The sequence below is a fragment of the Hypomesus transpacificus genome, chromosome 12, assembly GCF_021917145.1.
Source record: "Hypomesus transpacificus isolate Combined female chromosome 12, fHypTra1, whole genome shotgun sequence".
NCBI lineage: Eukaryota > Metazoa > Chordata > Actinopteri > Osmeriformes > Osmeridae > Hypomesus > Hypomesus transpacificus.
The window spans coordinates 7831645-7856918 of NC_061071.1; the positions used below are offsets into that span (position 1 = coordinate 7831645).

General features: G+C 44.0%; 1 protein-coding gene across 4 annotated transcripts in view; it reads left to right on the forward strand.

Moving 5' to 3' along the window:
- LOC124474666 (E3 ubiquitin-protein ligase Midline-1-like) overlaps nt 1-21473 on the forward strand; it is a 32661-nt gene extending 11188 nt beyond the window's left edge. For 3 of the 4 annotated variants that reach the window (XM_047031032.1, XM_047031028.1, XM_047031030.1), the window contains exons 2-10: nt 5049-5802; nt 11767-11862; nt 14324-14431; nt 15576-15724; nt 16027-16154; nt 16896-17039; nt 18924-19085; nt 19362-19569; nt 19769-21473. In XM_047031032.1, the coding sequence (XP_046886988.1) occupies nt 5110-5802; nt 11767-11862; nt 14324-14431; nt 15576-15724; nt 16027-16154; nt 16896-17039; nt 18924-19085; nt 19362-19569; nt 19769-20117 (2037 nt within the window). In that variant the 5' untranslated portion in view covers nt 5049-5109 and the 3' untranslated portion in view covers nt 20118-21473. Of the gene's footprint in view, nt 1-1064; nt 3407-5048; nt 5803-11766; nt 11863-14323; nt 14432-15575; nt 15725-16026; nt 16155-16895; nt 17040-18923; nt 19086-19361; nt 19570-19768 lie in introns of those variants that run through there. The other variant, XM_047031029.1, reaches the window with a different exon arrangement.
- Nucleotides 21474-25274: the final 3801 nt, after the last annotated feature.

A 25274-nucleotide genomic window follows, 5' to 3' on the forward strand; every position in this document is an offset into this window, starting at 1 on the left:
GTACTGGAAGTGTTCAAACCAACCGATAACTTTGCACTCAATCACAATGACACAAATGACATTTAGATGATGGTTAAATCTAAATTACAGGCTTGTTGCTTAAGGTCAATCATCAAACTCAAGTGATTTGGGTAGTACAAGAGAATATCTATCAAGGCAGTATTCTCACTTTCTCTCTGTCTGTCTGTCTGTCTGTCTGTCTGTCTGTCTGTCTGTCTGTCTGTCTGTCTGTCTGTCTGTCTGTCTGTCTGTCTCTCTCTCTCTCTCTCTCTCTCTCTCTCTCTCTCTCTCTCTTTCTCTCTCTCTCTCTGTCTGTCTGTCTGTCTGTCTGTCTGTCTGTCTGTCTGTCTGTGTGTCTCTCTCTCTCTTTCTCTCTTTCTCTCACTCTCACACACATCCACATCCGTGAAACCAGGACAGCATACTCCCCAGTCCTGCATAACATTCCAGGGACACCAGGTAGCTTTTTCCCTGTGTCTCTGCTCAGGCCTCCACCCTGCTCTCTGCCAGAACCAGCCTTCTGAGCGGAGAGGCATGTGGAACCCCTGACCTCCCCTCTGTTCCCCTGGGAACCTCCACACCTTCCATCAGTGGAACTCAGCAGGAAGTCTCCATGACTTCACTGGCTACGCAGGCAAATGGATTACATCTACTTCTTTATACTGAGTTGATGTGCTGATTACACACGTAAACACACACATGCTCTCACTCAAACACACTGAAACACATGGACATGTGCTTGTCAAACAACTGCAGTACTGTGATTTGTTATCCAAATGTCTGGGACAGCAGACAGATGAATGACGTCATCCATTATCAAAAACGTCTGGGCTGCATCGAACCTCTGCATCATGTTCAATGTGTAGATGGAAGAAAAATATATGTATACACTGTAAGAGACATGAACTCTTCCTCTCTCTCTCTCTCTCTCTCTCTCTCTCTCTCTCTCTCTCTCTCTCTCTCTCTCTCTCTCTCTCTCTCTCTCTCTCTCTCTCTCTCTCTCTCTCTCTCTCTCTCTCACCATGAGACAGTTTTTTTTTTTTTTTCTTATGTCACTACGCAAGATTAAAAAACTAATACACAAACAGAAAATTATCTCTGTATTTGAAATGTTCTGGGTCAGACATGGGGAGTTAGGTAAAGATGTCCCATCCAGACCCCCCTGACAGATTTGGGCAGATTAAGACCCCCTTTAATCGCTTGTCCTGCACCCCAGCTTCCCACCACTAACCAATCCTGTTAGGCGTGACTGACCCGCTCCCAACATGAAAGACAACGATTGGTCACAGCCACACTAGGCAGGCAAGGATTAGGGCTGAACAGGGTGGTGTGTCTGGGGCCAGACAAAGACAGGCAGGGGGAGGTTGAGGGGGGCAAGAGGCTAAATGGGGAGCGCTAATGAGGTGGACGTGTGGTCTGTGGGCTGTCATTAGAGGTGATTAAGACTCTGTGCACGCGACATTAGCCAGGCAAAGAGGAGACTGCACACAGAGGGATGAACATGTGTATTTGTAGAGGAAGGTGTGGACATTATAGACTTCCTTTTGTTATTTCCCAATTAGTGGCATCGTTTGATGCTAAATCTCCTTCACAGTCCGGAACGGTCATTGTCGATGTGGTCTAGATCTGGTATGGATCTATACCAAAGTGTAAGTTAAGAGGGTGAGTCAGGGTCTCGCACTGGTCTGTCTCCAGGGCACAGGTTAACCAAACAACTTTGTGAGAACTCAAAGGACAATGAGGTCTTATGCTGAAGGGTCAAATGGCAATCCAATATGCCCTGAACTAATGCGCATTAAAGAGATTATGGTTTAGATCCTCTGCAAATCCAATAATCCAGCATGAGGTATATAAAAATTGTATTAATAAGAAAACATAAATTAGTATATACATAAAATTGACAAATACAAAATACAATGTTTTAAACATCCAAGAACATGTAACAAACAACATAACATCTGTTACCGCGCAATAGGTCATTATGTTTGTACTAAAATACAAATGGGTACTTTTTCTCAGTCTAAATATTATTGCATATGTGCTTTCTTCTGGCCTGTCTGCCCTGCTCATTTTGAAATACAAGTGCATACTCACATACACATGCTGATTATGTTAGCTAGGTCAATGGCTTTGACCTACTTTGAGCGTTACGCTCCGTGGGATGCCACAGTCACTCACATCAACCCACCGGATGGGCAATTTCCCCTCCATTTTATATAAGAGTAGCTTTTGGCCGGTTTGTTATTTATTTATTTTCCCACTTTTAATTTCCTCTGTTCTGGTTATAATGGCTATTACTGGTTCCATCTGTTTATTTGTTTTAGTTTTTTTCCTGCTGGATAGAACCAAAGTATCCTGTTATAATTATATGAATGCATTTGTCAGAAACTGTAGACGGATTGCTGACCAATGTCAGGAGAGGAATATCCTGCACTCTATTTGGGTTAAGCAATAGGTTGCCTCAAATGATACAAAATTGGTTTTAATTTTGGAGTTGAAAAACATACCGAATCATTTCACTGTAGAAAGATTGCAGCAATGTCAAGGACACCTACATTTCTATATTTCGTAGGGGGGACAATTATACACACAGTTTCATTTTGAAAACTGTGTGTATAAGTGTCATTTTTTAGTTTCTACATATATATGACCAGTGAGACATCATTCAGTGTTATCCTCACCACAGGTAACATCAGCCATAAAGACAAGCCAAGATTTGTCATTTGTACTTCAATGTCATTCCACTTGTCTCTTTCACGCTCCTTTGAGCATGTCAATAAATACCTGCTGTGTTTAAATGTCCCGAGGGGAAGGTCACGCAGTTCAGCCAGTACCGGTTCCTCCAATCACCGCTATCTACCTCCTAGCCCCCCTGCCTTCTGCCCCTGCACCTACACCCTTCCTTTGAAACCCTTTTCTCACTCCCTTCCTCTGCCCCCTCCCTCACCTCTCCTGTGAGGTCCTGTGGAGTGTGGTGTCACAACCGCTGTGTGTTCTGAGTCACATCAAGATGTCCCGCCTCAGTGTGCGAGCGTGTGTTTGAAGTGGACGTCTCCCCCAACCTCCTTTCCTCCTCCAGGAGTCCCCCCACAGAGCATGAAGCTTTGGAGGAGCTCTCTAACTTTCCCGGAATTGTCGGTACAGCTTTTTCCGGTTCTGCTTGCGTAGCTCCCTCGTGGGAAAAAAAAACAGCCAGCTCGTCGAGTGTGTGTGTTTAGTGAGGAGAAGCAGAGGGATGTCCCTAACTGGAGGCTGGCATTCCCTATGGTTGGCTCCACATTCCAGGCACTCTATCCTCGGAGCCTGAGCCTAAACCACTGTCTCCTGGCTGCTTGTTCTTCTCGTCAACTCCCTCCTCACCTCAGCAGAGATGCCTGTAAAAAAAGCACCAGAGCAAAATCCATCGGTGGGTACTAGAGTCTAAAGGCTTTGGGATAAGGACAGTAATCCATTGTGAGAGACTGAGAGTATGCTGTCAGGGTTGGCTTCTCACTCAAGTTTGACCGGAAGGTTAAGTCATTTTTTTTTTGCTCTCCACGTGTGCTACTTGCTGTTATCGTTTAAGTTGCTGGTTCGCAGCTCTTGTTCCCTCTAAAATGGCTTATTAGGCAGAAAGGTTGCAATTCAGGGGAAAGACTGTGTCCTTGTCGAGCTGTGGTTCATCAAATGAGTCCATGCTTCCTGCTCATAGTTCATTTTAAGTTTAGGTGAGATTGGCATTTCAAATTAATTGTCCAGCCAGGTACATGGTTGGTTTAGTTTTATGACCTGATAATAGTTTAATCTTGTGTCTGGCTTCTCCACAGTGGACTTGTGTCTGTAAGAGCTAAATGTGTTTTGTTCTATGTTATGAGATGTGTACAGACAGTTGTGTGTTGGTCTGCATTCTTGTCTGTTTATACTTTCTACGTAGCTGGCAGGGGAGTGGCACAGTCCAGCGCCTGGTCCCCCTAGGAACTAGGTCAATGTGATCTACTGGTGGGACACTAGAGAACAGTAAACAGTGACATCTGCCGAAAAGCTTTCATGGAACGTCCGGAACTACTTTATTGAAACCAGAATTTAATCAATTTAAGCAATGTTAGACTCTGAAGGGAGTTGAAGGGATGTGATGGCAGAGGGCAAAGCCACGGGATAGGTTGTTTTGATGAGTGATGGTGACACATGACACTATACTTTACTGATAAAGTAAGACTGACCATGACAACCATGCATTTATGTGCTGCATCTCGCTTTCATGTCGACAGAGGTACACAAACAAAATCAATTTCACGCTATATATATTTATCTTTTTACAAAATGTTAGATGTCAACAGTGGTGTCTTCAAAACATGACAAAAGTGGAATGCTTCACTGTACCTGAATGTGTCTGTCGCTCTGGTGACCCACGAAGGAAAACAGCACATGGCTATGTCCATTTTAATGGTAATCAATAGATCTCTGCTAGTCCATCCAAAAGTAGGTTGAGTGAGGAGCGTAAAGGATACATTTTCGCCGACACTCTTCAGGAGCGGCAGGTATAAGAGGCAACGGCGTCAAAGAGGCACCAGCCCTGGCGCCCCCAAACAAAGGCATCAGTGTTGAGCTGACCTGTCTAATCTCTGAGGATTCATGCGGCTTCATGGCGGAGGTAGCTGACCTGTCTAGTCTGTGAGGTGTAGCTGGGCTTCACGGCTGGGGTTTCTGCCTGATCTTATGCAGATGGGAGAGATATTTCACCTTTTAGACGTGTCCCAGAAACCAGGTTTGGATTTATTCAAGGTTGGCAAAACAACATTTCAGGAAAGAAACTGCTTTGAGTTAACAGGGGGTGCATGAGATGTTTAAAAAGCTCCTTTGTGGTTACTGGCGCTATATTTTCAATGTTCACCAATAGCAGCTCGTAGTCATTTAAGCTTTGTGAAAACTGTAAAAACTTTACATTTAGTCCTTCATCTGAATATTCCCATAACATCAATTTAATCCAGGACTCTCCTGTTCCCTTCTTCAAAGTAAGCAGTTGTTTCACTCCATTTATTCCAAATCCCTGTGGTTGTTCCCTTCTGCAGACAGCTGAGCAGCTTCCCTGGATTTCGCTGACACCGTGCCCGCTTGGTCTCGCCTGAGAGGATGGACACGCTAGAGTCAGAGCTGACTTGCCCAATCTGCCTCGAGCTCTTTGAGGACCCACTGCTGCTCCCCTGCGCCCACAGCCTGTGCTTCGGCTGTGCCCACCGCATCCTGGTCTCTCACTGCGCCTCCAACGAGCCCGTTCAGTCCATCGGAGCCTTCCAGTGCCCCACCTGCCGCTATGTCATCTCACTGAGCCCCCAGCGCGGCCTAGAAGGACTGAAACGCAACGTCACCCTCCAGAACATCATCGACCGCGTCCAGAGGGCTGCCTCCTCGGGCTGCCCACTGCCCCACAGCGGGCCAAACTCCCCCAGCGAGGACAGTCGACTCGCCTTGGTGCCCGCCGCCATGACCAGCCCTGGAACGCCACCCGAGCCCATCCAGTGCCAGTTCTGCGAGCAGGACCCCCCGCAAGACGCCGTCAAGACGTGCGTCACGTGCGAGGTGTCGTACTGCGACGAGTGCCTGCGCGCCACACACCCCAACAAGAAGCCGTTCACGGGCCATCGCCTGATCGAGCCGATGCCAGACACCCACCTGCGAGGCCTGCAATGCCTGGAGCACGAGGAGGAGAAGGTCAACATGTATTGCGTCACCGACGATCAGCTCATCTGCTCCTTGTGCAAGCTGGTGGGCCGACATCGGGACCACCAGGTCGCAGCTTTGAGCGACCGCTACGAGAAGCTCAAGGTGAGGCTATCTGCAGCATGACAGAATTATCTGGATGTGTATGTTTGATGTGTAAGATGAGTTTGATGGAATGCGACATCAGAATGCTGTCAATGGGTACTATTAGTTACTTCGGCTTGGAAAAAACTAAGGATGCAGATTTAGTTTGACCAGCTTATACTAGCCATCATACACTATGCATTCAAAGTTTGTATTTTAATAATAGTAGCCTGTAATGGTATGATTCAATTAAAGTTAATTTTTCTGGCAATTAACTGATATTGGTGGAGGTGTTTGGCATTTGGGCATTGCTGTGGATCGCATATAACCTGTTAATAGGTTGTAAACTGTGTGCTTATCAAGTGTGAGCCAAATGGAGTGACAATTGAAATAGTTTAATTGTTGAATTGGGATTTCAAGTGTGATCTGGAGGTGTGATGTTGTAATGAGTATCTGGGGGAATCAAGACATTTCTATTTCAGTATCAAACTGCTATACATTTGTAGTTTGAGCCTATTCAGTGAAATAATATCCTTGCAGATTTTGTTCTCAACCACAAATTTCAAACCTAAATTAAATTATCCTCAATTTGGTCTCATTATCCGAGCACATTAATTAAGCAATTAGTTCAAGTAAAGCATCACCCAGACCGAAAGCACCTTCTACCTCTTCACGTCTGTGCGAGCACTGTGAAAACAGGTTGGGGTAGATGGCATCCTGCAGCAGGTTAAACAGTACTAATTGCTTAACGAGGTGGGTTTAATTGAGCGTAGCTCTTAAGGAGTATTCAAGCATGCCTCGTGGGAGAGGGTCTGGTATTACCCCCTCTTCCCTGCATCCCCATGACCATTTCTGGGATGGCGATTGGCTGTTACCAGGCAATAGGGCCCCTGACGTGTTTTAGTGGTGTGTGTATTGTACCAGGTTAATGATGAACCAGATATAACCGGAATGGTGGGTGGCATGTGTTCCTTGGCCTTCCTTTCTTTTGGGGCTTTATTTATCTTGATAGAGACACATAGAGAGTGACAGGAAAGAGAGAAATAGAGAGAGAAAGAGAAAGAGAACGAGAAAGAGAGAGAGAGAGAGAGAGACAGACAGACAGAGAGAGACAGAGAGAGACAGAGAGAGACAGAGAGAGACAGAGGACATGCAGGGAAAGGCCAAGGCCAGGGCCAGATTCAAACCCAGACCCTTGCACTAAGGCCTCGGCCTATAAGTATGCGCTCAACCTAGTTAATCACCTGGGCGTCCTGAGCCTGCCTTTCAAATTTAGAATTGAAATATGAAGAACACGTGTCGATGATTCAAAGTGATAACAAAAGCATCAGAGGGAAACTATTACTATAAAGTTGGTTAAGGGTTTTTATTGACTGTGATGAAGCAATTGACCTACTTAAACAAGCTATGGTATGTCTGGATTCTGACTGAGTGTCTGCAATCTTTATGCTAAAATGATTCCATATTTAACATGCTGTTTTGGATCATTTAAATATAAGATTTAGAGTTGGTCAAGGTAGCAGGATTAACACATAGTTGATTTGTGATGTATTGTGCCAATAGTGCACACAGTCATGATTGTTTCCTATGAACAAACTTAATTAAAATGTAATGAAACATTTTTTCTTCATTACTGTTTTTGGACGTCTGCCAAGCCTGCAAAGGGTCACATTGGCCAGCTATCCTGCTCCTGGTCACAATGGTGACTGTATAGGTTAAGCCCTGGTTCTGACTCTGCAAGACCACTGGCATTGGGGGACACAGATACTGGAGTAACAGGGTGACTTTGGGTAGTGTGGCCTTTGACTATGGCTTAACAATAGTTGGTTATTTGCTGTATCGATGGAATACTAAATTTGAGATGGGAAAATGTTTTAAACTAAATCTACTAGAGTAGATGGGACATATGCAGTACTGCGTTATAACAATCGCAAATGTCGTTTAATTGTTTAACTACATGCTCTTATGGTTCTTCCCTTTGGAACTTAGTTTGGTTGTTCACAATGTGTGCTTCATGTTTTGGCTACCCCCAATGTTTTTGGGGCTATCTTGTTGTTATTATCAGTGACCTATGCACTTTGTAAAGCTCTCTCTTGGAAGCCGCTTTGGATAAAAGCGTCTGCTAAATTAATAAATGTAAATGTAATAATGATGACTTTAGAACTAAAATTGATAACCCTAACCTTGTGCACTGGAACAGATTGTGTGTGATAAAAGTAGCACCTGTTTAAAAGTAGCACAGCCCTGATTTGAATTAGGTTGATATCCGTTTTACATTGTGGACCAAGTATCTTGTATTTTACATTCTCAAGTCGGTTTCCTTCATCTTTTCAAAGATTTAAAAGTACAAGCAGGAAAGCCCCTGCCACCTTCATTTAGTCATGAAAACAGGCGTGTAAGGGCAAAAGGCACGTCAATGTAGGTCACCCCTGCACAGGAGAGGTTTGCAACGCTTTATGCAAAATTCATAGGAAACAGATTTTACTTTTGAGCTCAAGTCCTGAATGGAAATTTTCTGCATCTCAGGGAGTGAAAATATGTCGACATGCCTGGTTGCTTCAGAAGTAGCTCGGTGGTAAAATGAGTTAGCTACATGACACAAGGTAATTAATATCCAATTCTAACTTTCAGGACTCTGTGATTCTTTCAGTTTGCCGCACTGTCCTATCTGATAAGAGGCTTAGTGGTTGTGGGTACACCCTTCCTTTCAGAAGATAAAATTACCCTTTTAGAGGAAATGGACCAAGAGCGGAAACAGTTGAAAATAGCTTTGAAAGTCGACGAGTTCAGGTCAGAGAGGAAGCTGTGATTCTACAGTTCAGCGGAATGACTAGAGCATTGGCAAATATTTGACCTGCTCCTTTGTCCTCCTTCACAATAGCCCTAGCTCCGAGGCGATAACACTTCACCTCAGCTAGTCTGCTGTTCTTCTTCCTTGTGCCTCATGCCTGTGAGAGATTGAGTCATGCTGTGACAGGCACGACCCTTGTCGTGCCTGACCCTTGTTGCCTGTCGAGCCTTGGAGGCTTGTCTCTGACCAAACCCGCGACTATGTGTCAAGGGCAAAAGAAGGGGATGGTGGGAAACAAACTCTGGCTATTTCTGACAGTGTCTCGCTTGTGAATATCCATCCACACCCAGCTGCTAATACAAACAACTTTACAGTCTTATTGCCTTGCAGCATGACGATGTGGCAATAAGACGTATGGGAGAGATAAAGGCTTTAACCCAAAGGAATTGGTTTTTTGTTTAGAGGTTAGAAAATGAAAGCCTTGCCAAGAGCTATCACGCCGACGCACAGTTTGTTGGTCGGAAGAATACGCCTACACGTTCAACCTGACTTGCTCTCAAATGCTGTTCTTTTATCACCTTTAGAGGTCACTGTTGAGGCATAATGAATCGGTGTTTTTCAGTGGTGAAGACGTGGACCAAAAAAATTGTGTTTTTTCCCTGGAATGTCTCTCTCCACTACTCATTTTCTCTCCATTCTTCCCACACCCTCTTCAGAGTGCCTGACTCAGGTACATTGCTTCTGCAGCTGATAATTCAGAGCTGCTAGCCTCTCCACCGGAACACAATCACAGTGTTTATATCTGACAGAGGCAGCTGGGAAGAATTAAACAGGGGACCGGAGAGGGGAACAAACAACATGGCAGGCTATTACTGCATCAAATGAAACACTCAGAGATGCAGGAAAGATGCCGTGAGAGGCGAGGAGCGAAAAGAGATGTAAATAAAATGGACAGCTAGAAAGAACATTAGGGGTTTCGCAATCAAACACTTGGTATACTGAGAAACAGACAAATGCAGGCTATTGCTTGCTTGGAGAGGCATCATTTTTGAGTTGTCAAGAGTGGGGGAGATTACAGGTGGGCCTGTCACATGTTTTATGTACACTGTGATACAGAAGGAGGTGAAGTCGAAGTTCTTGGAGACTTTGGTTCAAGGATCCCATTGCTTGTTGTAAGACAAATAGTGAACCTGAACAGAGTTACCCACTGATGCATGGAAGAAAGCGGTGACAAATAAGACTAGACCTTGCATTCACAATGCCTTGAGCAAGCTATGTTCAAGATGTAGACCTTGTCCGAGGCCTTCACACACACGCACACGGATACTCTCAAAGCTTTAGAGTCTGATCGTGTACGTAAACTAATTATTATTACAACTTTGCTCCCCCTGTCTTTGAATTGCTTTGTAGAAAGCTATATTTCAAATCTTGAGCAATGGATTCGCCTTGATGGGAATTATTCTCAGTGACTTTGCAAAGAAGGTCAAGTCATTTACATCTCCCAAAAGCTTTGTTAGCATCTTTCTTGATTACAAGCAGATGCCATAAGGGACGATAAACATTTTCTCTTTCAAGTTCCCCACACAACTGCCTTCAAAGTCATCTGTCCACAAGCAGGAGCAGTCCACTTATTTATAAGGCTGTATTTACAACAGGTACATCACCATACTCTGTCTATTTCTTCCTACAATGAAGTGCAGAGGGGTCACTTCCACTTAGAATTGCAGGCAGTGTGTGACTTAGTATTAGGTGTGATTGGGAAACGAGGGTGGACTGTAATTGCATGCTGAATGAATCTCATGCTGTGATGGAATACAAGGACAAATCTGATGGCTTGGGATTCAACCCATTGAACAAAGTTTCAACTGTCAAACTGTCTTCATTCACTTTAATTTATACCTTTCATATGACATACTGAAGCAACTGAGTATTGCTTATCGTTTCCTTTTAGGTAGCACACTCTCATGAGTCACCAAACTGTCCTATATTTCCCAATTATTTCCATCCAGTAAATGGCTCACTCTGATGTTGCCATTCATAGAATGAAAACATATAAATGTTTCAAATGCCTTCAAAGCTTTTCAAAAGTTCTCTGTAATTGAGAGCACTGAAAAACAGCCACACACGCTGATCTACTGAAGCCTAGACGATGGGCTGCCGTACATCAAATTCCCGTGACCTTAATACCAACTATCAATCCTCACAGGGTGACAGGATCCTTTGGCAACTGTCAATAGTCGCCATACAGATTATATCAGGACATACACTCGCCAGTGGCCTGACTGCGCACATATTGGACCCCGGTGTGTTTGGAATCCTTGGGGCGTTCATTGTGCCGGTCGGCAGCTCCTTCTCTGACAGATGTCTTCCTCCATTTGCCCAGTGTATTTTTAGAACCTTTGATGATGCTGTATTCCCTATAGTCCTTGTGTTGTTTTGTGTCATTGTTGTATTAAGGCCATCCATTAAGCCCCCCACCATTGGCAAGCAGACTCCCCCGCCTCCGACCCTCATTTCCCTGTCTCAGCTGTTGTTTACAATTCTTCCCATGGGGCAGTTCTCTTTTAATCCCTGTTCGCCATCACATTGTGGCTTAGTATGGTCGGTTGGGCAATAATATGATGGAATGTGAAATAAAGAAGACAGCTTGTTGCTAGGCAGAGGGGCTGGATACGCTAAGGCAAAGGCACTTACGTAAAGACACTCCGTTGATAGGTAGCTACTCTGTCAGAGAAGCGCTTTTGACGCTTAATTTGCCGGTCGGCCGGGTTTACACATGGGTTGGTTCTCCCGGAGTGGCTCTCCCAGTCGTCGTCTGTGAGCCTCTCTGCTCAGACACTCAGAGGGTCAGGATGAGGCGCTATCGGGACGAGGGGCATCACCCGGAGGTTAGTGGATGTCTGGCCATGTCCCCAAAAGTCAATGTGACAACTATGGATGTGAGCACGAGCGGAGGGAAGAAACGGGATGGAAGGGGGATTTTCCATCTTGTGTTTTGTGTTCTTTGCTATCTTAACGCTGGTGTAGAACGTCTGATATTGTTTGCCTCGACTTAGTTGTTTTTTTGTCTCTGAGAGTGGTAGGTTGCTTCTCAGCCTATTGGGTTCTTCTGTTTATGGGGAAAATATGTGCAGTCATTTGATCAGATTTTGTTTCTAGAATCAACGATGTATGTCTTCCTGTCATTTTTCCAGCAAGCGTTGGACTCCAACCTGAGAAATTTAATTAAAAGGAACAACGAGCTGGAGTCTCTGATGGGGAAGCTGATTCAAACATGCCAGCACGTCGAGGTGAGTCTCCCACAGGACATGTGACTGCCTAAAACCGACGTGCAAGCTAATGAAGCTGTAGCATTATGGTATATTGGAAGATGACATGTCATGAGCCAGTCACAACATGCTGTTCACTTCAGGGTAAAACATGTACATTATTAAATAGGCCTCTTTTTTGTCATTTTTGTAAATCTGAAGAAAAAAGTCTTTATTAGATGGTCGTGTGCCTTTTGTGCATTGTTTTCACGTAACATGCAATAGATTGAGGTCACTTTTTATTTACATTTAGTTTAACTACCACAAGTGTCTCTTAAAACGCTGTACTGTAATACACAATGTGATTATAGTACAATTAAAAGGAAACACAAGGTGCAAGTTGGAAGTTGCATGCAAATTGTTTCATTTGAGTTAAAGCACCAGCAAGTCATTGGTGAAATTTAAAGCTCAGTCTAGTCAAGTCTGTTTAGTCAGATGTTTCATTATGAGAAAAAGAACAAGACTATGTCCTGTATGTGACTGAACCAATGTAGGGACATCTTGACCAACATTATCTGTCTACAGAAAACAGACTCTTCTCTGTGATGAATTATAAATAGAGGCCCCTTAGAGAGCTGGACTTCATAGTTTAACCAAGGACTAGTCATCAGGCCAAAGAACTACAATTACTACCAAGAAAAGACAGGGAGGAAGAAAAATATTAAGAAACATTAGATGTCGAAATATTTCAACGTTACCCGCACTAGATTTGGCTTGATATATGAACTTTCTGCATGGCCACATTTTCCAGAACATTGGGATGACATCTGACTTGAGGACAGAGCGCTGGTCCACTTTCAAATTCTACCCCCAAAATAATATCGTTGTGTTCCTTTTACACAGTGTTAACATTTCCTTAAAAAAAATGGGTCTCTATGAATAAAGTAGGAAGAAAAACCAACAGAATTGTCCTTTTACTCCTCCTTTTACTTGCAAGATGGTTGCAAGATGCATGCACATTTTTACACAGCAAGTTTACACTTTAAAATAACCAGTTTAATAACCCAACTAGCCTAGTCTAGAGTGTATTGTGGTGTGTGTGAGTGTATTCATTCATGCATGTGTTGATTTTGCTCAGAGAATTTAATCAGCCAAAAGTCATCTGCATGTTTAATTGAACATTGCGGGGCGAGCTGAGAATTGTTGTGCAGCTCTGAAATGAGCTCAAATCTGTTGATTCTAATTTGACGTGCGCGTAAACGTCATCACACCACATCCACCCTGGGGGGTTTCTAATAAAAGGGTTCATGCTGGCATCACTGTGCGTGGAGGTGGAAGGATCCTGCACTTGAGACAGTACACAAGAACCATGCTTGTGTTTTGGAGAGACCTTTGAATATTTCAGAAACACAGAGTACATCTCCTGCACATGATGTTGAAAGTTTTAAAAGGGCTTTGCGTTGCCCTTTTCCAGAGCCAGATGTCCCTGGGGTTGAATGATTCACTGAATGCATCCACTGACACACACTGACGTGTCACATCCTTCTTTTCCTGGCCAAAGGCTGAGCCCGTAAATGTTGACTGTTCTGATGTATACTGTATGTCTACACATGTCTATACGTGTATACAGAGAAAGAGAGACGGAAAGAGAAAGTTTTCAATTTGTTTGGGTTGGGAAAACTATTTTGGAAAGAAGGGTTAGAGTCTGTTCTTTTTTCGAATGAGATAGTTGGAGACCGGTGGATTTGAAAGCTACATAGAACACTTTCACTGAAGGTTTACATTCGAGCCAACAGCTATTAAATGCATTCAGAAGAGATACAGCTCTGGATGGTTCACTTCAAATAAAATCCCCAAATCACCTCTGCCAAACAGATGGAGAAAGATAGCACTTACCCATGATCCTTTGAATCATATGAGTGGAAAGTGAAACCAGAAAAACATACTTTCAGGTCCAGGGAGCTAATTAGTGTTGCTGAAAAGACAGATCTGTGAGCATTTGAACGAGTACCATTCATATTATTAAAAAAGCCTGTCGATGCAAGAAAGCGGCCACAACAACACCTCGTTGGTCCAGCAACACTCAAACAATCCGCTCTTTCACAACTCCCCTCATCACATTTGGCCTAGCCTCAACACTAATACAGCCACTGAGAAATCAGTTTCAATAAGAAATAAAACAGACTGCAAAATGCTTGTTACTGGTAAAAAGTGTACTTGTTAGCAAAGCTTTTATGGTACTGTAACTGTAAAGAGGACTGTTTAGATCAAATAATCTGATTTACTAACAGTGTGTTAGACAATCAGCAGATACTATTAATACGCAACTTGGCACATAGATAGCAGAGACTGTAGTATGAAGATAGCAGAGATAACAACTTGCAAGACTAGTCTCCCACTGCAAATACAGCGACAATGTACTGTCACAAAGTATGACACATACTTTTCTGTGGATTTTATCACAAAAAACTCCAATGTGGTTCTTACCATTGTTGTTTATTAGGTCAATGCGTGCAGACAGGAAGGCAAGCTGATGGAGGAGTGTGATCTTCTGATTGACATCATACAACAAAGAAGACAACTCATTGGCACCAAGATCAAGGAAGGAAAGGTGAGAGATCGCAGACGTGAACACATCTCTCTCCTCACATCCTCTTCCTCCAGAGTTTCCTCAAACAACTTGGGGGAGAGCTGGCGGCCATATGTTCTGAGTCTGCTCTGGGATGTTTTGTAAAAGTCACCGTCTGTTCGCTCCCAAGCGGTTCCACCCGGTACACTCGAACTGTGGTCACTCACTAGAATCATCTGACCTACATGGACACATCATCTTTCAACTCAGACACATTTATTAAACATGCGTTTGATGAATCTTCATATGTGTTTGTCCTGTTCCTCCTGGTAGTCTAAAGGATGATCACAACTGGACAGAGACAGAAGATGGGTAGTAACAGAAATCCAGTGGAGGATGGAACTCTCCTGTTTCTATTCTCCCTTCCTTCCTACCTTCCCTAGCCGGTGTGCTCTCGATACTTCACAGACACGTTGAATATTCACAAATCAACCGCTGAGCCACACAGTTTGCTCTTGTATTCACCTGTAAGACAGTCTGCAGGTATAGGACGCTGTGCTAAATAGGTCAATGGCTCCGACTCTTCTTCGTCTTCTGATTGACCTGGTGCCATCGTCACCATAATGCTTTCACTTGTCCGATCCACTTTCTGTTTCACAGAAACAAGAAGAGGCCAGTGCCTTCCACTGGTGGCCTTTAGAGGGGAAATGAAAACCAGCTGAAGGAAACTCCTTTAAGCTGATTTGCTGCTGCTATGTCAGACATTCTAGCGAGGTTTCTGCCTCTGGTATGTACAGTACCAGATTTGGATACAGAGGGGTGACCAGTCTTATAGAAAAATCCAAGGGGCTTATTAGCACCAGAATTACCTGTGTCAGACCCCAAACACTTTGTAAGCAGTAACTTTCCCAAAATATTGAATAAAGTGTCTGTTCAGTGACTCATCTGCAACCCACCCAGCCTCTCTCATTCTAAATCTCCCCAGGAGCAAGAAAAAGCCCCAAGCAGGAAGAGAAAGCAAAACAAATCTTAGAAAGCGTGTCTGGCTTTGATCGGATCATCTGAATGGGATGACAGCTAACCCCAGATAAATCTTGTACCTCTGAGATAGGTCCCGGTTGAATCGCCTCTCACCCATTCTTTCCATCCATCTTTCAATCCCCAATTTCCCACGTCATGCCTTCAGACGGTGAGACTACGGAAACTGGCCCAGCAGATCTCCAACTGTAAGCAGTGCATCGATAGGTCGTCTTCCCTCATCACCCAGGCTGATCAGACTCTGAAGGAGACCGACCATGCTCGCTTTCTCCAGAGCGCCAAGGGCATCACAGACAGGTGAGGAAGGAGATGGGGAATAGGTATGCCTCAGTCGTAGAGCCTTACACTGCAGATCATAGGTTGTGGGTTCAAATCCACCTGTATGCCGGTATGCCATAGGGCTGTGATGATCAGCATCAACTGAATTATCACATCACAAACACAACATGTAGGTGACAGTACAAAACAAATTCAGAACACTACTGGTTCTCTTTTGGGATGTCTCCAAACCAAAACAGTAGCACCGTGTCCATCTAAAATGCATACAAGAAACTAGCAATGGCCCATGGTTAAATTGAATCCTCTTTATTTTGTGCTAGGGTCTCCATGGCGACGGCCTCTTCTCAGGTCTTGATCCCAGAGATCAATTTGACGGACACGTTTGATACGTTTGCCCTGGACTTCACCCGGGAGAAGAAACTATTGGAGAACCTGGACTACCTAACCGGTACAGAGACCCTGAGAGACATTTTATTAATGTCAGATCCATTAACAATGTACAGTAAATCCACATTTTGAAAAGCAAGGTTAGGAGGTACTACCATTTCTAGTGCTGCCCAATAAAGTTGGCTTATAATCGTTTGATGAGAAGTTCAACTTTGGTCGAGATATGAATACTGTAGCTGTGTTAATGGGAAAATTCTCCAGTGCTGGCCAATAAAAAGCATAGGCTAGGGAATGTATCAGCATGCAACCAAACCAAATTTGTCACAACAGATTGTACTAAGGTAGGAGTACAAGAGAGGATCAAGTAAACATGTTCTGAAAGCTCATGGAGAAAAGGTTGTTTTTTGTTTTCTTGTGAAGGCAGAGGGCTTAGCTTGAGGGCCAGATCACTGTATGAATCACTGTGAATCATCCGCCAATGTGCAGTCACTGAGACAGAGAAAGAGAGAAAGAGAAAGGCGGGGGGGAGGGGGGTGGGGGGAGCGGAATGAAAACGATTTTCAACTAAATCACTATTCTATCCTCACATGCCCTCTCTGTAGTGAATGGTTGTTAGTTAAAAGATAGAGGCATTGCAATCAATATTATGTTACTACCCCTCACTCTCAGCAAGACGCCATTGTCTCTGAAATAACAGTTCATCTTCGCCAGCAAATGACTGTTAGCAGGACTGTGGCTATTGAAGAACGAAGCCTGCATAACGATTCCCTACCCTGCCCTTATTGAATCACCAACTCTGCAGCTCCGAGTCCCCCAGCCATCAGGGAAGAGCTGTGCACAGCCTCATACGACACCATAACCGTCCACTGGACGTCCGACGACGAATTCAGCGTTGTGTCCTACGAGCTCCAGTATGCCATCTTCACAGGCCTGGCCAACGTTGTCAGTGAGTATTTACTGCTCCAGGTTGTTGTGGACACATTTGTTGCCACCGGAGACACAGACATAAATTGTGTACAAAATCAAATACATGCATGCACACACATACGTATAAACCCCAGACTGCTTCTGCAGACGCTGCTTCTCTGCTCTTGAAACTCTATTACTTTTTTGTTTTCTTTATTCATAGAAAAAGATCCAAATAATAAGGCTGTTGTTCTTGGCCAGACCCGTCTCAATGTGTCTGCCAATGCTCTTGGGCTCAGAGCACACAGCTGACAACGTATTCAGTGTTACAGACTCCCAACCTAAGCAGGCATCAGTTCTCTGTGTGCCTGTCGATGAGGCCAACAGGGCCAAGTTACCCGAATCAGGCAAGGACAGTGGAGTCTGAGCGGATTACAGTAACGGCACGAATCAGGGCTCGGACTCTCTTGTGGCTCACACATCTCTCAGTGTATCACATGCATGCTTCACTGAGGAGGATGTGCAATAAGGGCAAGAGGACATCTTCTGATTCTTTATAGCTCAAAACTAAGTTTATTTAGGTGAATTATTGACACATTTTTCCATACGTAAATCATACCCAAAGATGCAACCAAACGGTCTTTTTTTGCAATCGATACATTCTTGCCCTCAAAAAAAATTCTAAACAAAGGTGTTTTTTTAAAAAAGGTCAACATTTGCTTATTTTTTTTACACACACGCCCTCCTACATGTTTTCTTCACGGTTTGGTTTCACATCCAGTTGCCATGTCAGAGCTTAGGACAAAGGTGTTGCTGCTGGCTTCACTGTCACATCTCAACAGTGCATCACAACGCATGATGTGGGATGGGTGGCAGACAGACTTCCACGTTTTGAGTCATACATCCCAGAAAGTGTCCAAAATGTAAATGTTTTAAAAGACCAATTGAATTATCTTCACATTTTCAGCTTTCTTATGAAGCACATGAGCGTGGTGCTGGTTCCCGGGGAATTTGAAATGGCTTCCATTCCAGAGATGCAAAAGGAAGGCAGATATAGCCCTGCCCCTTCACACTGTCATACTATAAAATAATTGGATCCATATTCATCAATCAATTCTACAATTGTCTGAAAAACTTCCCTTAAAGAGGAAGACTTTCATCAGGAAAACGTTCATAGATCAGGAAGATGCAGCCAAACACAAACACCCAGACACACACATGGGGATGCAGCTAGTGAGGTGTGAATGGTCTCCCCCGGTTACACCCACACACTAACCCCAAGACCTCGCCTTCCTTCATTTCCATCCAATATTTCTGCTGATTTCCATTCCACTATCGACATTGAGTGTGCAGGTACATCAGAACAGTTTGAAAGTCATTTCAGATTAAACAATTACTGTATAAACACTGTATGCCGCCTCTGATATCAACCATTAAATGGTCTGGGACCTGTCTGTGGATGGTCTCATTACTCACCCATCCAATTTCCGTCTTGTGTGGACTTGGAACATTTATGGTGGTCTGACATTGAGGAAGAAGCTGCTCGAGGACCACACCTCTGACCTGACTGTTAGCTCTGTGGCTCTTATTAAACGTTTCCTATTCCCTCCTAAAGGCAACTTTCATCTGCAGTCATAGGGAGTACTGTTGACCGGAAAAAGCTACCCGATGGGAAAAATGTGGGATCCGTTGAACTGTGATGTTTGTAATGTTGATATTGGTTCGGAATACGGTGCTGACCTTGGCATTGGGATGATTGTGTTGTTTTGCTGCAGGAAACGATGACAATAACGTCTCTTATGGAGAACCGCCTTAATTTTTTTATTTGAGGTTACTTGTGTGTGTGGGTGGGTGGATGTTTCTGTGTGTACTTCTGTGTGATAACTGAACTCTAAGTGCGGGTGTGTGTTTATCTCTGTCCCAGGCCTGTGCAACTCGTTGGACAGCTGGATGATCGTGCCCAACATAAAACAGAACCACTATACCGTGCACGGCCTGCAGAGTGGCACTAAGTACATCTTTGTGGTCAAGGCCATCAATCAGGCTGGCAGCCGTAGCAGCGAGCCTGGGACACTGAAGACCAACAGTAAGAAATAGGACTATCCCATAGTACAACACAGACACAATGAGAAATGCAATTCATATGACTGCGAGCACTGGTGGAAATTGCACAGGAATGTCATTTGAAAGCATGGCAGTCAATACCAGGGAAAACTGCTGAAGCCATGCTCATCTTTGCCATTTTATCTGACAAAGTAGCATAAAAGGCTTAGAAAGCACATTGCACCAACAGATGAGTAAACTGCATCCCTGAATTCCACTCTGCCCACGGCTTATCTCTTCGTTTTTTTCTTCCCCCGAGGCCAGCCCTTCAAGCTCGATCCCAAGTCTGCCCACAGGAAGCTGAAGGTTTCCCACGACAACCTGACGGTGGAACGTGACGAGAGCACGTCGAAGAAGGGCCACAGCCAGGACCGCTTCACCAGCCAGAGCAGCTACGGCGTCATCGCCAACGTCTACATCGACAGCGGACGCCATTACTGGGAGGCTCTCATTGGAGGAAGCACGTGGTGAGTTTGATAAACAGGTGTCGTTACGTTTCTCGAAGGAAATGCTTGATTGTACCGGACACCTTTTTGGTGTTTTATTGCTCGGTCGGAAAGGTTTAAGTGTTGGAACGATGATGCATGAGGCACGTTGATGAAGATGGAAAAGGGCTTGCTTTGTTTGGAGCACATCGCAGGCTGACAGAGCTTGTTGGTTTGGCAGGTACGCGGTGGGGATTGCCTACAAGTCGGCCCCCAAGCACGAGTGGATTGGGAAGAACTCCGCTTCCTGGGTCCTATGCCGCTGCAACAACTCCTGGGTGGTCCGCCACAACAGCAAGGAGATGGCCATCGAGCCCTCCCCCCACCTGCGGCGCGTTGGGGTCCTGCTGGACTACGACGTGGGAACCCTGGCCTTCTACGACGCGGTGGGCTCCCAGCACCTCCACACCTTCCGGGTGTCCTTCGCCCAGCCGGTGTGCCCCGTCTTCAACGTGTGGAACAAGTGTCTGACGGTCCTCACTGGCCTGCCCATCCCAGACCACCTGGAAGGCCTGGAGCCCCAAGACTGAGACAGAGAGGCCCAAACCAAACTGTGTTTGATAGGCCCCAAGCCCCATCCACCCTACTTAATGAACCACCTCCCAATCCTGCCCCCTTTGTAAGGCACTTTGGTCCATCGTGGACTGACTAGGGATGGCCCTCTGGATAAAAGCCAGAACCCTTTACAGATAACCTCCACCTCATCTCATCCTTGGCACTTGGGCCAGCTGGACAAGGGTGGGTCACACCCCACCCTGGGTCTGACCATGGATCACAGTTGGTATGGAAAGGAGGAGTCCACCCAAAGTAGCTGTACATGAAGCATCATAGTTTGTAACCCATTTCCATTAATAAAGAGCCAAAGTAGCCATGAGTTTTTACTGACAGTCTACGAGTGCTCATTTGATAGTCACATTATTTAAGCGTATGTTGGAAAATAGTAGCAGTTGTTTCCATGAATACTTTTCCCTGCATTTGCACATTGTTCATACATTATTTATGATGTGTTCGGTGGATGGAAGCATAGAGACATGAAAACTCTAGGGAAATTGATTTTTGTGCAATTACTTTTTTTCTGTTAAACTATTGTGTAAACTGTTTTGTGTCAACCATACATTTTGCAAGACAATGATGTCTTTCCTACAAAGTGTGTACTTGTATAGATATCAAATAAATGAAAGGTAGGGATTTTAATATTATTATTTTTTGTCCCATTGTTTTTAGTTCAGTCAGATAGATTTTTGGTTGTTTAATCATGCATGTTCATGTGAATTTATGTAGTTTCCTCCAAACTTCCAGATAAACTAATTATATATTTCTCCAGTTGGTCTTCTGCTCAACTCACTGACCACTCGTTAACAAATCTTCCATGATTATGCTGCACTGTGATCATTGTGCGCCCAACTGTCTACATTCATTCCTTTAGTCAGAGCCCAGAGTCCCCACTGGACACTCGAGTAATTTGTATTGACCCCAGGGGTCACCAACACAGGTAGTATGAGAATTTAGGCCACTAATCACAAGCACCTGATTTTGTAAAATTGTTTATATTTTATTTTATTGGTGCTCATTGGATCATGGATCAGTAATGGAGAAGGTACAAGACAGCCTTGGTATTTTCACAGTTTGTCATTGTGCTGTCAAACAAGAAACAAAATAACAGTTAGCCATAAATATATTTTGGGGTAATATTTAGGCAATATGTTTCTTTGTATTTCATGCAGATTGTTTGGTATTTGTTTCCATAATTGTATATTCCATAATTATCTTCAAAATGTTGATATGAATGCTGTGGACACTATTCAGGAGACATGTTCTGAATGCTTTCTTCACTGTGCAATTCTTCAGTAGCAAATGTTGAAGGTTCAATAAAGAGAAGTACTGTGTGTGTGTCCCTTATGTCCTTGTGGTTTTGCATCAGAGATGGTCTTTGACTGCCCAGTCAAGGATGTGTTCCTAAGTTTAGACCTAAAGCTGTTGAAATTATCTTGAGAACTTCCTGTTGAAAACAGACCTCATCCTGGTCCACTCACAGCTTTTGTTATGTTTCACAGGGGCTGCCATGTGAACAGCCATTACCGCCTCTACTCACAGGTCCTTACTCACCGGTGCTTCCACAAAACAACATAGAGCACAAGACAAAGACACTCACTAGAGTCCTTCCTTTTATAACTAAATACATGACTGGTCATTGCCAATCGGTGTGTGTGTGTGTGTGCATGTGTCAATGAACTTGAATTGACCTGACACATTAATTACTGCTCAGTGAAAGACAGGACTGACAAGGAGCACTCTGACATTTCCCTTATGGGCTGCTTGTTTGGCCAACATTAGTCCAGCAGCTGCTTTGGAAAACATTCCGGGTTGAGAAACAATGTATGCTTGAATCCCGATATGCTGGGTTATTGTAGTATTTAGCAATAAACAGACATTGTCTGTCTGTACTGAAAATATGCATCCTCCTCACGTACAGCGACCCTAAACCCTAAAAGATGAGCTAGCTTTGTAATTGTCCAGCAGAGGTCAGTAGAGGTAAAAGAAAAATGATCATAGAACAACGAAGTAAACACGACTGTGTTATGCTTTTTTTTTGTCTGCAATCCATGAAGCAGAAATGCTCAAAATACAAGCTAAATGTTCCAGAGCAACTGTAAAACTACACAAATCAATATGCAATTAAGATCACTTTATTTATGGGTCTGGTTCTCCAAGGCTGCCATTGAGTGTGTGAGAGTGTTTGTGTGTGTGTGTGTGTGTCTGTGTGTGTGTGTGTTTGTTTGTGTCTGTGTGTGTCAGTGTGTGTCCGTGTGTGTCTGTGTGTGCACAAATGTATGTTCAACCCTATAAACATCAAGAAACGGTTCATCTATTGCATCAGTAGAGCCATAATTAATCTCAAGTCTTTGACTATGTGTCTGGTGATAATACAGAACAAAGCGACAACATATTTTGTAGTTTTTGCCCTTAGCATCAGTGAAAGGAATCAATACACATGAGAATCGCACGCAAAACCACAACGGAAACAAAAGAAATGGACAGCAGAGCCACATAAGTGATGTCACTCACTGACTACATGGCTCTTCCATCTCGAAACACGCTCCGTTTCTCTGACTCATGTTGCTGGCATCCAATCAAAACCTCCCTGCGTTGTGGCCTCATAAAAACGAGTGCCTCATGCCGCGTAATGAAGAGTGTGCAGACGAACTGTGTCGCTGATAGATCAGACCACGGCAAGCAATTAGAGGCAACGACAGAAGTACCTCAAAAAGGATGAGGAGAAAATCAATGGGCTGAGAGGAGTAGTCCATAAGATCAGTGCCATGCTATTGAACATGGCTATTTCATCAAAATATATGTTTTACCTTCCTCCTCTGTTAGATTATTTGAAAGGGAAGATATGGTCAATTGAGAGTTTCTGCCATACATACATGGTACAGTGACACAGAGCATAGAGCGAGTCAAAGCCTTCATGGTCCAGGTGAAGTTAATGGGGTCCTTGACACACACTACTGGCTCATGCCATTCAACCTTACCAGGTCTGGACATACTGGAACGAGAAGAGAAATGCCAAAATGTCATATGCTGGTCTCCATCACTTATAATCCTGCGCCATTCCATTGCCTACATAGGTTTAGGAAACATTTAAAAATTCTTTCTTGAATCATACACACTCTCCTTTCCCACTGGAAACTGAAATGAGAAGGCTTTGTCACAGATGTTCTGTGACAGAAATTGAACATTCAAATGGCTGTCAAATTCAAATTCTGCAATTTCTCTCTGTGGGTTTGTTTGCCTCTTGCCCTGTATTTCTCCAACCCCGTCCTCTCTACGTCTGCATCTCACATCCTCACATTTCCTTTCCACCTGTTCTTTTAATTTCCTTTTTGTTAGCCTCTTTCCCCCATTCTCTCTCTTAACTCCTTTTCTGCAGTCAGGCCATTCTAGCCCGACAACCAAGAGAAAAACCAATTAGTTTGCAGCCCTCAATCATCAAATCATCAGTGAGGTTGAAACTTACTTGGACAGGCCCTCTTTTCACTGCTTGGCCTAATTATGTGATGATAATTTATTGCACTCCAATTTTGCAAGGACTTTTCTGCTTTCAAGTAATTGGGGGAAAAAAGGTAGCAACCGAGCCATGCAGGCGATAAAGCAATGAATTAAATGGTAACTGCATCGACAGTGAGTGTCCCACCAAGGTGTTGTTCAGCTCCTTCTCCAATAATCTAAAACTTGAGGATGAGCTTTTTGGCGCCAAGGGGTCACTTCAGGTTGAGAGTGGTTTATTCGAGTTGAAGCTTTGCGAGCAGTTGCTGGCTCTCCTTCTAACATAGACACAGGCCACACACCCCTTGCTGTGAAATAGATGCTGACTCTCCAAAGCCAAAAAAGCAGGGAGCCTGTTAAGTCACCCCGAGTTGAAACAGCACACTCCCTTTCATTTTTCAAACTGCCGGAGAGTTTCTGTGACCCAAAAGGTGGAACAACAAGATTCAGTGTGTTTGTGCAGCGGAGACAGGATACAACTTGGAAGATATGACTGGGATAGCTAATTGCTTATGGATTACCTGCACAGATTCCCCTTGGATATATGTTGAGGTAGCACTCTCCCAGGGAGGACTTTAAATCATGTCCTGTCAGAGAGTGACTTTGATAATCATCCCTCTATGATTGTGTGTGTGTGTGAACTTGTTTTTTTCCCGTGAATCATACTTACGTCATCTTGAAGACATCACAGGTTCTTCTTTGAAGCCGGATTTCAAACTCTTTGTCCAAATAACAACAAAACATGCACAACTATAATTGAACTGAAATTCACTGTAAAACCATGGTTCTTTACGAACAACCTAAGGGGATTTAAAAATTCCTAACAAAGATTTACTACACAAGACAGAGATTAATTTCAATTCCGTGTAATAGCCATTCCCTCAGACATCAAGATTACTTTCCCTAAGTAGTCCTCTGGGCTTTGTCTTTGAGTCAGGATGACCTAGAGTAAGACTATGTCACAAGACAACATAAAAGAGACCTGAATACAAAAATAGAATCCGTTGGCAAGAAATGCTTATTGATTTGAAATAGTAATACATCCCTTCCTGATAATAGGGAAGATAAAAATAAATGTCCTTACAGTACAAGGTGAGGTGGAAGGTGAATGAGGACTCATACAATGTTCAGCTCACCAGTAGAGTGTGCTGTAGACATACTAATAAAGTATGGGTTGTGACCAGAGAACATGACTTTAAGCACAAAGCATCACTACCAACCCTTCAACACCCATGTGGCAAAAGCTAGCGAGTGGCAGGGAAAGACAATACTTTGCAAGACAATGTAAACAAGACACGGGCATGTGCTTTTTCTCCTACTGCTCGTCACACGAGCTTTGCCGCTCTGCCTGCTCTACCAGCTCGATCATAGAACCAGCCAATGTTCGCTGTGCCCAGGGTGTGGATCTGACTCATGAACACACATTCCCACTGTTCTTTACTCAAGGGGTCTTGCAACATATTCACATTCACACCCTGGAGTATGTTACTTGGAGGGTGCACAGGCAAAACCATGGCTTCGAGTTGATGAATGGTATCTTTCACTCCAGGCCCTGCCGCCTACTGCTTTGGCGTGCTGACTGCATTTTCAGATTGATTCAAACAACCCGGGGTTGTTGGTTGAGGCTAATATGCATTTGG